Here is a 13,777-nt window from a genome sequence, read left to right as displayed (position 1 = left end):
TTTACCAAAGCAAAAAGAAATTTCCACTGCAAAACAACTTTCAGAGTTTAACATGTAATTACTAACTCAAATGATTAGTTAGTCACTAACATATATGGTAATTTCAGCATTTTTGATAGGATCTATGTACATGTAAAGGTATTGTGTATGACGCTGATTGGTTGTTATGCAATGATACACACAGCAAAAGAAAGAGATATAATGCACTGTAACCAGAACTAAGTGGGCTTCAGAACACAGGGCTTGCCTGTAGCCAGCAGCTGTAGGCTGACCCACGACCCCCTGCTGTAATCTAGTCGATAGAATAAACAGCATTCTAAAGAAGAGCCATCTGAAGTCCCCATCTCTCTGCTGGCTCTAACAGTTCTGCCCTCTTCCTGATCCTGTCCAGGGATGGAGCATTGCTGTGCTTTCAGGAAGCTGTTCTAGAAAGCCTCAGGCGTTCCAAGCTCCTTTGCCCTCTGTGCATGCTTGCCACAGAATCCCTCACAGCCAGGTTCAGGGCATACTCAGCTTGGCTTTTTCAAAATCCAAGGCCTTCAGGGTGCTCAGTTAAACCTTTAACTCCACAATGCTGTGGAAGTGGACCTTCAGCACAGGGACCTTTCCAGCCTGATCTGCGCTCCTTCCTCTGCATCTCTGCACAAAACACGGTGCAGGAGAGAACGGCAGGAGGGGCCTGTGTGTCACAGCGCTCTGGATTTGTGACCCTTCAACTCCAGACAGATGCAGGTTAAGTGAAAAAGGCAAACTGTTTATTGATGGGATGCAAACAAAGGGATGAACTGAGGGGCAAAAAAGGGGATGGGCAAGGTCTGAGGGAGGGGAAAGAAGGATCTGTCAAAAGGGAGGGAGAGTGGAGGGAAAAAGAAGGGGTGGGCAGTTTCTGAGGGCTGCAGGGAGGGAACTATCTACAGGCAGGGAGAGGGCTGAAGCCATGCGAGCTTCCCACAGGCTCAGCTGTGCCAGTTGTCAGCTGTGCCTGGAGCTCCAGCTGGTCTCTTCTGATCTACACTTAGTCCCATGTTCCATGGCATCTGCAGGTCTTAAATGAACACTGGTTCTTCTGAGCCAGCAGATGAGTGTACCTGTGCAGTTCTTTCTATGAATATCACCTGAAGTGCTGTGTTGCTCAGGGAAGAGTTGTCATCTCTTCTTAGGGCTTGGAGTGCTAAAAGAGAGAGGAACAGAGCCACAATCAGAGCCCAAATCTGTGGGAATCCTAGGAGAAAGTCCTGCTCTTGCCATGGCCACAAGAGTGAAGAGGCCAACAGGATCAGCTGCAAGGTCCTGGCCACAAATCCTCCCCCCATCCAAATTCCTGCCCCATGTCCCTGAAATCTCTCTGTGATGTCCCACACCACCAAGGTGTGCACACAGGGAGAGAAGCCCTCTGAAGCTGGGGCAGAGATTACAGCTCCCTGCCTGGGCATTGCAGATCCCCCAGTGCCAGCCCCTCACTGCCAGCCCTCATTCACCGTCGATGAAGGCCTGGAGCTCTTCCTGCTACGCCCTCAGGTGCTCCCCGGCCATCCCTGGGAACACAGAGCCTGTCAGGGCCCCGGCGGCACAGCTCCCTGCCAGCGGCGCTGCCAGCCCTGGGGCCACACGCCCTCCCGCCCCGGCAGGGCTCAGCCCCAGCCCTTGCCGCGTCCTGACTCAGCCCAAGGGCACGGCTGCCAGAGGCCGGCAGCAGCCCCGAGGGCAGCCGGGGCTCCAGGGCGCCGGGCCCGGGTGCCGCTGCCGGGACAGCAGCAGCCGGGGCCGGGGCCGAGCTGCGGCGGGGCGGGGAGGGAGCCCGGGCTCGTGGCTCACCCATGAACCTGACGGTGTTCAACAGTGTGACAATCTCTTCAGTCCTTCACAAGCAACACGGCTGCAGGCCTCCAATAAATCCATGGGCCTGACAGTTTCTTAGTTTTCTCAAGGCTTGCAAGCTGGGAAGAAACCGGACGCCTTTCCTGTTCTCAGATGGTGTGTAATCTACTTTCTTCCAGGCTTCCCAGCAATCTTCTCCACTTTCAGCCTTGCTCCTTTCTCACACTTACCTGTCTACCTTTGTGTTTCCTCCTATTTCCATTCCTGTTTTCACAGTGACAGCTCTACACCTTTAGCTTTACACATACTTCATGTGTTTGGCTCAGGTGTCGCTGAATGAGACATCATGAGATACAGGAGGTTTCCCCATGTTGGGATTGATTTTCTTGGGGTTTGCAGGCAGTTCAAAGCATCACTGTGCACTACATCTTCCCAGACTTTGTGTCATCTCCCAACTAAACAATCTCTTAGTTCAGTTGGGGTCCCTCTCAGAAAAAGTCTTAATACATTAAGAATCATTTCTACAGAGGCTGGGATCATTTCATCTGCACGTTTGTGTTTTGCTGGTAAGTAGTGAATTTTTGTAGCAGCAGCAGAGATATTCTTAGCTGACTGTGTAGGGGTTGAGGTAGGTTCCCCTGTTTTTAGAATATGCAGTTCTGCTGGTCGTTAAATGGGTTTTGTCAGGACGGTCTGGCCTGAGGTGCAGAAGGGCACGCACATGCCAGAATCCAAAACTTTCCATAGCACCTGTATGGGTCCTGACCAAGGTAAAGTTCACAGCCCTTCCAGCGCTGTGCTTTGCATTGGTACCTGGGTGGGTGTTGAGAACAGACCAGTGTTTTGGCTATTGCCTGGCAGTGCTGTCCCTCTGACATTCCTTCCCCCATCAAAGGGGATGGGAGTGGGCAAGATGCTGGGAGAGGACACAACCAAGCCAACTGACCCAAATAAGCCAAAGGGATATTCCATACCTTATGACAACAGCTCAGAGATGTAATCTAAGGGAGAGAAGAGGAAGGGGGCAGGTATTTCTCAGTTTTCAGTGTTTGCCTTCTGGAGGAATTGTTATGCGTGCTGAAGCCCTTCTTTTCAGAAAATGCCCGAACATCAGTGCTGATGGGAAGTAGAGAGTGACTTTTTTCTCTTCAGCCCATGCAAGCACAGATCTCTGCTTAGTTCTTTTTTAGTTTTATAGAACTTTATTTTACTGTAATAAAACTGCCTTATCTCACCCTGCTGGCTGTTCTCTGTCTTAGCCTCTTCCCCGTCCCAGTGGGAAAGAGAGTGACAGAGTGACAGAGTGACAGCTGGCACCCAGCCAGGGTCGACCCACTGCAGTCGTTTGGGCACCCGAATGTGGGGCGATATAAAGTTGGTGAAATGGACTATAGCAGGAACCTCGAGGGGCCAGGATGGAACAGCAGAGGAGTGCAGGCCCGGGGTGGCAAACAGTTTAGCAATGAGCTCAAAGCTGTGGCAGGAGCAGCATGAGGCTGGGCACACCCAGGGATGTTGAGCTAAAAGCGTACTCAAAATTCAGAGCAGGACAGAAACAGCAGGGTCTGGGCAGCCCTGGAAGGAGAAAAAAGGTGGAGGGGGGGATTGTTTTGGGTGTTCCCTGGCTGTCACCTGTGTAATATCCTGGCAACAGCAGCAGCTGCTGGGCTCCCACAAGCAGCCATGAAACGCTCCCTTTCTGAGGTAGTCAGGGTCCCAGTTTTCCCCTCAGGCACCCAAGCACATGGTGAGGATCCCTCCCAGAGTGATTGGGTATTGAAAGGACCCAGTTACATGGCCACACCTGGGAGCAGAGGCTCACCCACATTAAAGAGACACAGTGATGGAAAAGTTCTGCAGTAGCAGTGGATCCTCTGGGCAGCAGCAGTCCAACACCAAAACCTCAGCCATCTGCCCTTTGAGCCGTGTCCCCCAGCTAAGAGACAGCCATAACCCCACTGCCTGTCCCTCCTCCCCCAGGCATGACTCCCAAAAGCTCCTTTCCCTTGGCTGACTCCTTAGTGTGGGATGTGAGAGGTCTCAGCCACATCTTTTGTTTCTTCATGACCTGTATTTGTGGCCTGGACAACTGCTGCCTTCACAGAGTCTTCCTTTCAGATGGGAAACAATTCCATAAAGAATCCAAACCAAAAGAAGGGCCTCTACTTTGCTGTATTGAAACAAAATTAAACGCTAAAAATTAGATAAAATACAGAATAATAAAAAAAAAATTCTTAGCTTATAATGGCGCAATTCCTTACCAAATTAAGGGATCCCTAAATTTCTAGCTAAATACAATCTAACGCATTTTCAACATGTAAACAAGACAGCCAGTCCTGTCCTGCTGGCTCCCAGCAGCGCCTTGCAGCAGTCCAGCATCCACGTCAGGATGCTGGCCAGCACAGGGCTGTCCTGGAAACTAAGGCGGCTGCCTTGAAGTTTGTGCAGGTACCCAAAGGTCAAGCCCAGCGGTGTTCCCTCAGGATATAGCAGTCCTGAGTGATCTCCCCTGACGTCGCCCACTCCTTGTGGCACCAGTTGCTTTCCTGTGCAATGTTCTAGCTGCCCCAAGAGTAAAGAGGGAGCTGGAGAAAGAGCTTGCCAGGCTGCTCTCCATCCTTTAACAGCAATCCTGCTTAAGGGGAGAAGTCCAAGCTGAGCTCAAAGGTGTAAATGGAAGAGCCATGCACAGGAAGGGGCCGTGGGAAGGATGATCCAGGAACCATTGGCCTGGCAGCCTGAGCTTGCTACCACGGAAGGCCTTGGAGCAGATCCTGCTGAGTGCCATCCCATGGCATGTGCAGGGAACCAGGGGTCTGCTGGAGGGTGGGAAAGCTCTGTGGAGGGATGGGGACAGCTGGGGGTCCTGGTGGGGTGTTGAGGAGTTCTGTGAGTGTGTTTTGGGGGCATTGGTGTTGGTGGATGTGTTGGGGAAGGAGTTGTCTGGAAGTGAGAGGTCTAGGCTGGAATTTGAGTCAGTTTGACAGCAGCATCCATGGTTTGGCACAGCCTTGGTTATGGAGGACATAAGGAATATCTGTGACTTCTCCTGTTAGTGATCCTGGTTCTCATGCAAAGAAGAAGAGGGGAGAGCTGAAATTTATTGGCCACCTAGATATCTGTACCAGGGGGAGGATTAGCCTTTTTGCAATCAACTCAATTGTTTGGACTACTTTTGTAATACTGAGTGGACTGTCATTCCTTGAGAGCTTTAATCCTTCAGAGAATTAGGATATTATCATCCCTCCATAGAAAACCAAAGGCATGGAAACCAAAGAATGGCCTTTTTTTAGCCTCTGTGTAGTGTTATGTTTTTTAAAGTGACTCTCGATGGATGATGTTAAGGCAAAGGACTTGCTGCTTTGAGATGGGAAGCAAACTTGCACATCTTCCACATTCTCCGGCCATTCCAATTAATTGGTGAAGTCTGCCAGATCCTTCTGTGCCTTCCCAACAAAGATGTATTTTGAGCTGCATGAAATGACTTCAATGGGAAAATAATTCCAATTAATGTAATTAATCTGACTAAGACTAAGCCTTGCCAGCAATTGCTCCAGGAGCTCCTGCCAACAGTCCCTGCAGGAAGGAGCCCAGCCCCCAGTGCACGTGGGCTTTGGCTGCCCTCTGGCACAGAAGCCCCCCAGGGGCACAGGTCTGTGGGGCAGGAGAAGGGCACCAGCACTGCCAGGGCTCGGCTGGGGTGGCAGGTCTGCCTCGGTGGGGACTCTGCCACACTTGCTGATTTCAGAGCTGCCAGGCCCCTGTGCAGATTCTGTGCAAGGCCCCGTGCCCTTCCTGCTGCGGCTGCGTCGGCAGCCCTGGGGGCTCCTTCTGCTGCCCTGAGCCTGCAGAGCAGGGCAGCATTTGCTGATGGTTTGAGGTGTTCCTAAAGATCCTGTCAGGCTGTCTTAGACACTTTGAGCAAGGGATTCCTTCCAGCCTGGGTCACTTTGGGGGATGGGGGCGGAACCAGGGCAGTTGACAGTGTATGCAAGGGCCCTTTGTGACACGGTGCAGCCTGGTAACCGTGGAATGGAAAGGGACAGGGTGTCCAAGGACCCTTTGTGACACGTGGTGACATAGGGGCTGGCGGTGACAGGACAACGCCACAGTGCTCAGTGCACGCGACGGGACAGGACGCGCCAGAGCGGTGCTGTGAGGAATCCCCGCACAGCGCACTCGTTTGTGTCTTACCCGGAGCTTTTCCAAGGCGTTTCTTCTACAGGTGACCTCGTGGCAAGACTGCGGGCCTTGGTGGCCCGTGGCTTTCCCGAGGCTTTTCTTTTGCAGGTGCCTGCGGGGCAAGACTGTGGGCTTTGTTGGCCCGTGTCTTTCCCAAGACTTTTCTTTTGCAGGTGCCTTCAAGGCCAGACTCCGGTACTTGGTGACCTGGAGCTTTTCTGAGGCATCTCCCATCCTTCTGACCTCTGTCCTCAAGGTGAGACTGTGGGACCTGGTGACCACAGTCATTTACGAGGAGCCTCCAGTCATTGTGGCAGGAGCCCTCAAGATCCAACTGCAGGACTTGCTGTCCTGTAGCCTTGCTGAGGCTTCTCGCTCGTAGGTGCCTTCAAGGGTCAACTTCACAGTTTATTTTTCTCAGAGATTACCCAAGGCATCTCTCTTTAAGGTGCCTTTGAGGCAGGATTGTGTCATGGCGGGGAGATTCCTCAACCTGTTCAAAGTGTTCCGACGGAACAAAAAGACAGACCCTGGAGCTGCCCCAGCACAACAGCAGGAAGAGCCGGAGCAGTTCCAACCACTGCAGGATGGTGAGTGGCAGAGCTGGGACAAAGGGTTGATGGCTGCGGCCGGTTAGGAACCATCCCATCCCATCCCATCCCATCCCATCCCATCCCATCCCATCCCATCCCATCCCATCCCGTCCCGTCCCGTCCCTTCCCGTCCCGTCACATGGCGTCCTGTCCCATCCCGTCCCCTGTGGACATACCCAAGGACAGGACGGAATTTGGGCTGGGGCTGACCCCTGGCAGTGACCGTGCTCCATCCCCTGAGCCACCCCAGGGCTGTCCCTGCCTCGGGAGTGCAGGGATGGGCTGTGTTCTCCGGCCTCTCCCGCAGCCCCTCAGCTCTGGCTGCTCTTTTCCAGATGCAGCCATGGATGAGAGACAAGAGCAGGAGCCTGCCCGTGGCCACTTCCGCAAAACGCTGAAGGTACCTGTCGCCATCCCCACCTGGGCTGGGCCTGCTGGCACTGCTCAGCCCAGCTCTGCACTTGCAGCACTCCATGGAACATGCCTCTCTTCCCTGTCCTTTGTTCATTCTGCACAGAGGTTCCGCAAATTCCTGCGCATTCGGCGTAGAAAGACCAACACCACAGCAGCAACTGAGGGCACAGCTGAGCCTGACTCAGGGCTGGAGGAGCTCCAGGCAGAGCCTGATGTCATCTCAGATTCAGCTGAGTGCTCAGAAGTTTCTGACACTGCAGTGAAGAATGAAAGGGCAGAGGCGGACATGGCAGAGACTGAGGACGTGACCATTCAAAATGATGACATTGGAGAGACTCAGGGCATCGCGAGTGCCAACAGGATACCCACTCCCACTGTAAGCCAAGAGCTCATATGGGATTATTTCAAGGACCCTCGTGTTTCTTCTGACATTGTTGACAAGAGAGCGGCTTCTTCTGAGCAGCAGGTGACCAGCCAGGGGCCAGAACTGGAGGTCTCCCAGGATCCTGTGCCCCCTCAAGCCACATCCACAGGGCCCCCTCAGCCTTTCAGGCCAGCAGAGTGTGATGGGACGGTAAGCACTTCTTGGGGGAAGCTGGGGAAGTTGCTGCCTTGGACAGCGCTCCAAGTCTTCCCCATGCCTCCTCCAGGTGCCAGCCATGGTGAGGAACATTTACCAGAGTCTGGTGTCCTGTGTCCCTGTGGATGCCAGTCAGCAAACTGACATTGTGAGGCTGGCTGAAGAAGACCCTATTGATGTGGTGCTGACCCTTCTGCGCTGTGCTCCATCGTGTGACAGGTATGGGGCCCACGTGCCTTGAGAGCTCAGGGCTCACCGGCCTTTAGGGCCCATCGCCCTGCACAGGCAGAGAGGTCCAGGAGCCTCGGGCCCCTCTGTTTCCTGAGACTGCTGCCAATGCTCCCTCCCTGCCCCTCAGGGCACTGGGGCTTTGTCACCTGGGACCCCACAGCTACACAGGGCATGGCTCTGTGACTGAGACACCCCTGACACAGAGCTCTGATCCCACAGAGCTGCTGCCATGATGTGGCAAGCCATAGCCTCGTCAGGACCAACAGTGAAGAAAGTGGCACCAATACTGCTGTGTGTGATGGAGAACTGGCCACTTTGCAACATCTGCACCTCCGATGGGGACAGCAAGGATGTTTTTCCCTTGAGTGTGAGTTTTTGGAGCTGACCTTTGATCACCTGGAGCTTGCTTCCCCGGGAGATCTCTATCTTCTGCCTGCCTCAGGCACTGGGCTGAAACCTGGGCTAGGGGCAGGCTCAGGGGGCACCGAGCCCGCTGCTCCCCGTGCATCTCCCCTCGGGCCCTGCCCCATGGACATCTTGGCACTGAGCACTGTCTTCATGTGCTTCTTTTGCAGGCAACTCTGGTGCTCTGGGTGATGGTCCAGATGCCTCAGTGCCATGAGGCGATGATCATTTATACCCCTCGTCTGTTTGTGGCTCTGCTGTTCCAAGTTGTCATCACCACACAGCTGATGCCACCAGAGGAATTTGACAGCTTCTGGAGAGCATGCCAGGAGGAACACTGCCTTCCCAGCAACCCCAACAGGTGCCAGTCCTCCTGTCCTTCCCATGCCCTTGTGGCTGACACCAGTGCACCCAGTGTGACCTGGGCTTTGCTCTGCACACAGGTTTGCAGTGCAGGCCATGAAATCTCTGCTCTGCCGACTGGGGTGTTCCAAAGAGTTGATGGCTATGGAGCGCAAGGGTGGCTGGGACACACTCCTCTGTGCTGACACCCAGCACAATGCCGTGGGTCTGCTGGCCAGGTGAGAGCCCCTTCCCCCCACTGCCTCTGAAATGTGTGCCCTGTGCCCCTCATAGTCCCCGTGGTCATGGCCAGAAGGCCTCGTCACTGAGGGATGGCTGAGCAGACTGGAAACGGCTGATAGAGGAGGGTGCCCAAAAGAAGCCACCTCCCAAAGCACCCATGATCCCTCCAAGGATGCTGGGGAAAGGCCAGATCTCTGTGAGTCATTCATGGCAGAGATTTGTCCCCCCCACCTCAAGTCTTGGTGCTGTTTTCCCCCTGACAGGGAGATGCGCCATGGATTGGTCCCCTTCTGTATCCGCATTGCAATCCACCTGCTCAAGGCACTCGCCAGGGATAATCCACCCTGGGATCTGCCCTTCCTGGCATTCCTTGTGGAGGTGAGCCCCATGGCCAGCACTACCTCACTGAGCTGCCTGCCAGCCCTGTCCCCTTGCATAGCCACAGCTGCCTGGGACGGTGCCCGCGCCCTGTGCTGCTGCCTGGGCCCAGCCCTGCGCAGTTCCAGGCTCCTGCCGGCCGGCTCCCCTGTCACTGCCCTGTGCCTTTCAGGTCCTTGAGTACTTAGATTTGACTAAATACGGTGACGGTGTCCTTGAGATTGCGTCAAGGCAGCTGCAGAGCGAGTGCAGGCAGAGGCGTCGCCTGGCGCTCAGAGGCCTCGTGGTACTCACCAAGGATCCCTCAATGGTGAGAACGGGGCAGCAGCTGAAGCTGTGCTGGGCAAAGCAGCCCCTTGGGCTGGCTGGGCTTCAGGAGCTGAGGCAGCTGCTCCCAGCTCTCTTGCCTCACCTGCCTGAGTGCTTTGGGACAGGCCTTTGACCTCTGGGCCCAGCAGCAGCAGGGTGGGGTTGCAGTGCCAGGGTGGTCTTGGCGCTGCAGCCGTTCAGGGCTTCCCAGCACAGCCTTGTGTTCCAAACAGGCCATAAAGATGTGCAGCCTGTCTCAACGCCTTCAGGACCTGCTGGGTGATACAGATGGAAATGTGGTTGGCATGGCCCTCCGTGTGTTGATCAATATGCTGAAGAATAAAGACATTGTGATATGCAGCACCACTGCTCCGAAGCTGGCTCAGGCACTCCTGCTGCTCTTTGATCACGTAAGGCTCTGTGCCCCCAGCCACGGGCATTGGCTGCTGCCCAGAAACTTTGTGTCTTACAAATTTCTGGGCCTTTGCACAGGTGAGCCTGGAGGAATTGGTATTAAGGTCTTTTTAATTTCTTTTCCTCCAGGACCACAGCCATATGCAGTTGCTCTCCCTTGACCTCTTCTTCATGACAATGGACTTGGTAGTGGATGAGGGAAAGAAGCCTCTGGAGAAGATTTTGAACCAGAGCCTGCTTCCACTCTTCATCCACTGCCATGATGAGAACTGGCGTGTGGCGAAGGTGAGGTTTGCTGTGATGCCGGTGCATCCCTGGGAGGGGCATCAGCTTCCTCCTGTCCTGGAACCTCCCAGGCTGCGGCTTCCTCTGGGCCCTGTCACCCAGACAAGAGTCCTGTGCCCTCGGCTGCAGTGCCATCACTGCATCTCTGCTGCTCTCCAGGCCTCTCGGGAAACACTGCTTCATGTAGCCGAGTTCCTCAAGAGGAGGAATCTCAAGCAGCTGGTGAGGAAGGAGCAGCTGTGGAAGTTTGCTGAGTGTCTGGTAAGAACGGCCTGGAGAAGCCCAAATTTGAGAAGCCCCCAGAGCTCAGTGTGTGGGGCTGGCACCTGTGGCCCAGTGCTGCACCCAGGGGCGCCAGCCTGTGCCCCACACGCTGCTCCCTTCCCTGGGCTGCACGGCTTCTTCTCCAGGCTCCTGTGACCCCCGAGCCGGCTGCCGATGGAGAGCCCCAGCCCAGTGGGGCTGCGGGCCGGGCCTCAGGGCTGGGCGGGCACGGGAGGCCGGGGCTGGCCGCAGGCAGCGCCCGGCCGAGGGGCAGAGCCCGCGCCAACCCTTCCCTCCTGCCGCTCTCTGCAGCTGGCAGACGACAGGAGCCGAGCAGCCGAGCACCTGCGCCGGGCACTGCCGTACCTGGACAGCCCACAGGAGTCCCTGCGAGAGGCGGCCATCAGGTTCATCGGTGAGCCACGAGCCCAGGCTCCCTCCCTGCCCCACCGCAGCTCGGCCCCAGCCCCGGCTGCTGCTGTCCTGGCAGCGGCACCCGGGCCCGGTGCCCTGGAGCCCCGGCTGCCCTCGGGGCTGCTGCCGGCCTCTGGCAGCCGTGCCCTTGGGCTGAGTCAGGACGCGGCAAGGGCTGGGGCTGAGCCCTGCCGGGGCGGGAGGGCGTGTGGCCCCAGGGCTGGCAGCGCCGCTGGCAGGGAGCTGTGCCGCCGGGGCCCTGACAGGCTCTGTGTTCCCAGGGATGGCCGGGGAGCACCTGAGGGCGTAGCAGGAAGAGCTGCAGGCCCTCATCGAGGGTGAGTGAGGGCTGGCAGTGAGGGGCTGGCACTGGGGGATCTGCAATGCCCAGGCAGGGAGCTGTAATCTCTGCCCTGGCTTCGGAGGGCTTCTCTCCCTGTGTGCACACCTTGGTGGTGTGGGAATATCACAGAGAGATTTCAGGGGTGTGGGGGGCGGATTTGGGTGGGGTGACCAGACCTTGCAGCTGATCCTGTTGGCCTCTTCACTCTTGTGGCCACAGCAAGAGCAGGCTAGCATGGCTCTGGCAGGACTTTCTCCTAGGACTGCCACAGATCTGGGGTCTGATCATGGCTCTGTCCCCCTCTCTTCCAGCACTTCAAGCCCTGAGAAGAGATGACAACCCTTCTCAGAGGAGCAGTTTTTCAGCAGACATTTATTGAAAGAACAGCAGAAGTTCGCTCGTCTGCTGCTTTAGGAGAACCAGTCTTCGTATAAGATGCCATGGAAGACAAGACTACGCTGAAACCAGAAGAGACCAGCTGGAGCTCCAGGCACAGCTGACAACTGGCACAGCTGAGCCTGTGGGAAGCTCGCATGGCTTCAGCCCTCCCCCTTCCTGTAGATAGTTCTGTCCCCGCAGCCCTCAGAAACTGCCCATCCCTTCTTTTTCCCTCCAGTTTCCCTCCCTTTTGAATACCTCCCTCCCTGCGGCCCTCAAACACTTTCCATCCCTTCTTTCTCCCTCCATTCTTCCCTTTTGATCGCTCCATGCCTCCAGCCCTCAGACACTGCCCATCCCTTCTTTTTCCCACCGGTTTCCCTCCCTTTTGACAGCTCCATCCCCCCGCCCTCAGACCTTGCCCATCCCCTTTTTTGCCCCTCAGCCCATCCCTTTGCTTCGCATCCCATCAATAAACAGTTTGGCTTTTTCACTAAACCTGCATCTCTGTGGAGTTGAAGGGTCACAAATCCAGAGCGCTGTGACACACAGGCCCCTCCTGCCGTTCTCTCCTGCACTGTGTTGTTGTCTTTTAATGCAAGGCAGACACCCTGGTTCAGGAGCCAGCACGGTGACCAACACCCAGGCCACTCGGTCCGTTGCACACAGACATCAATGTGATGGATGGCAAATGGCGTTTATTGCTGGAGAATTTGACCTTTTATAACCTAGGATCCCTGTGTTACTCCCATCTGCTTTCATCACAGCTAGGTGCTATTGGCTAATTGCAGGGGGCCTTACCATACACTGTGGAGGAGGGGGGGTTACTGTCTTTCCATTACAACCCGATATCTTCCGAACGCTAGACCCTGCTTCAACACCGTGTTTTGTGCAGAGATGCAGAGGAAGGAGCGCAGATCAGGCTGGAAAGGTCCCTGTGCTGAAGGTCCACTTCCACAGCATTCTGGAGTTAAAGGTTTAACTGAGCACCCTGAAGGCCTTGGATTTTGAAAAAGCCAAGCTGAGTATGCCCTGAACCTGGCTGTGAGGGATTCTGTGGCAAGCATGCACAGAGGGCAAAGGAGCTTGGAACGCCTGAGGCTTTCTAGAACAGCTTCCTGAAAGCACAGCAATGCTCCATCCCTGGACAGGATCAGGAAGAGGGCAGAACTGTTAGAGCCAGCAGAGAGATGGGGACTTCAGATGGCTCTTCTTTAGAATGCTGTTTATTCTATCGACTAGATTACAGCAGGGGGTCGTGGGTCAGCCTACAGCTGCTGGCTACAGGCAAGCCCTGTGTTCTGAAGCCCACTTAGTTCTGGTTACAGTGCATTATATCTCTTTCTTTTGCTGTGTGTATCATTGCATAACAACCAATCAGCGTCATACACAATACCTTTACATGTACATAGATCCTATCAAAAATGCTGAAATTACCATATATGTTAGTGACTAACTAATCATTTGAGTTAGTAATTACATGTTAAACTCTGAAAGTTGTTTTGCAGTGGAAATTTCTTTTTGCTTTGGTAAAAAACGTCTTTCTGTCTGCCTATGCTTTTTTACATGGTAGAAAACATGCTTTGTTTGAAGACCACTTAAAGCTGTTGGACTTCAGCCATCAAACCTCCTTCTAACTGACTAAACCTTTGTTCTAAACCTTCCATCTCAACTAAACCTTTGTTCTCTCGGTGGTTTCAGCAATAAGTGGCCCTACAAATGTCTTTTTATATATCCATGCTTGCTTTCATTTCTTGAGGTAAGCATTTCATTTCTTCTGGTAAGCATTCATATCTGTGAAACTTTTCTGTTAAATTCTCATCCTTCCTAACATCTCCCCTGGCCTGATGAACAACACAGATGCTAGAAATTGTCTGATTCATCATTTGTGCACACATTGAAGTATACATGTGTCACAATCTGCTCACACAGGCGGGCGTCATGAGAGGTTTGTTTGATCTCAGAGTGCAAAAAGGACACCAAGGGATTTCAGTTTAAATCACAACAGCAATAATGCATCTTTATTTTAGTGCCAGCATCATGGGTTATGCAATAGATGAGAAGGAGAGAAAGAGAGAGGAAGAGAGATAAAGAGGCAAAGTAAAGAGAGAAAACGGGGGCGAGGTATAGCTACCAATGGACAAGATGGGGTCGCCAGTGTCTTCTTCCGTGGGGAACTCTCTC

At 54.3% G+C, this 13,777-nt stretch overlaps 1 protein-coding gene across 1 annotated transcript; it reads left to right on the top strand.

Annotated features, from left to right (window-relative positions):
• The first annotated feature begins 1,483 nt into the window (after window positions 1-1,483).
• LOC148183897 (maestro heat-like repeat-containing protein family member 7) lies at window positions 1,484-11,182 on the top strand. The gene is made up of 15 exons (XM_088058978.1): window positions 1,484-1,839; window positions 6,109-6,256; window positions 6,504-6,590; window positions 7,111-7,473; window positions 7,658-7,806; window positions 8,038-8,185; window positions 8,394-8,584; window positions 8,667-8,804; window positions 9,072-9,186; window positions 9,359-9,496; window positions 9,729-9,905; window positions 10,039-10,194; window positions 10,354-10,455; window positions 10,771-10,873; window positions 11,154-11,182. Exons 1-15 carry the CDS (start codon window positions 1,484-1,486, stop codon window positions 11,180-11,182), a joined length of 2,400 nt encoding a protein of 799 aa, XP_087915104.1.
• Window positions 11,183-13,777: the final 2,595 nt, after the last annotated feature.

Source organism: Pseudopodoces humilis, chromosome 8, assembly GCF_049639895.1.
Source record: "Pseudopodoces humilis isolate 2021_Gansu_Grassland_sample_001 chromosome 8, ASM4963989v1, whole genome shotgun sequence".
In the NCBI taxonomy this organism is placed as follows: Eukaryota; Metazoa; Chordata; class Aves; order Passeriformes; family Paridae; genus Pseudopodoces; species Pseudopodoces humilis.
The sequence above is the reverse complement of the archived record's forward strand: the minus strand, read 5'-3'. Positions and strand labels throughout refer to the sequence as shown.

Coding starts and splice junctions, on each gene's coding strand:
- LOC148183897 (XM_088058978.1), top strand. CDS start 1,484: ATGAAGGCCTGGAGCTCTTCCTGCTACGCCCTCAGGTGCTCCCCGGCC. Junction 7,807..8,037: donor TGTGCTCCATCGTGTGACAG/GTATGGGGCCCA, acceptor CTGATCCCACAG/AGCTGCTGCCATGATGTGGC. Junction 9,906..10,038: donor TCCTGCTGCTCTTTGATCAC/GTAAGGCTCTGT, acceptor CTTTTCCTCCAG/GACCACAGCCATATGCAGTT.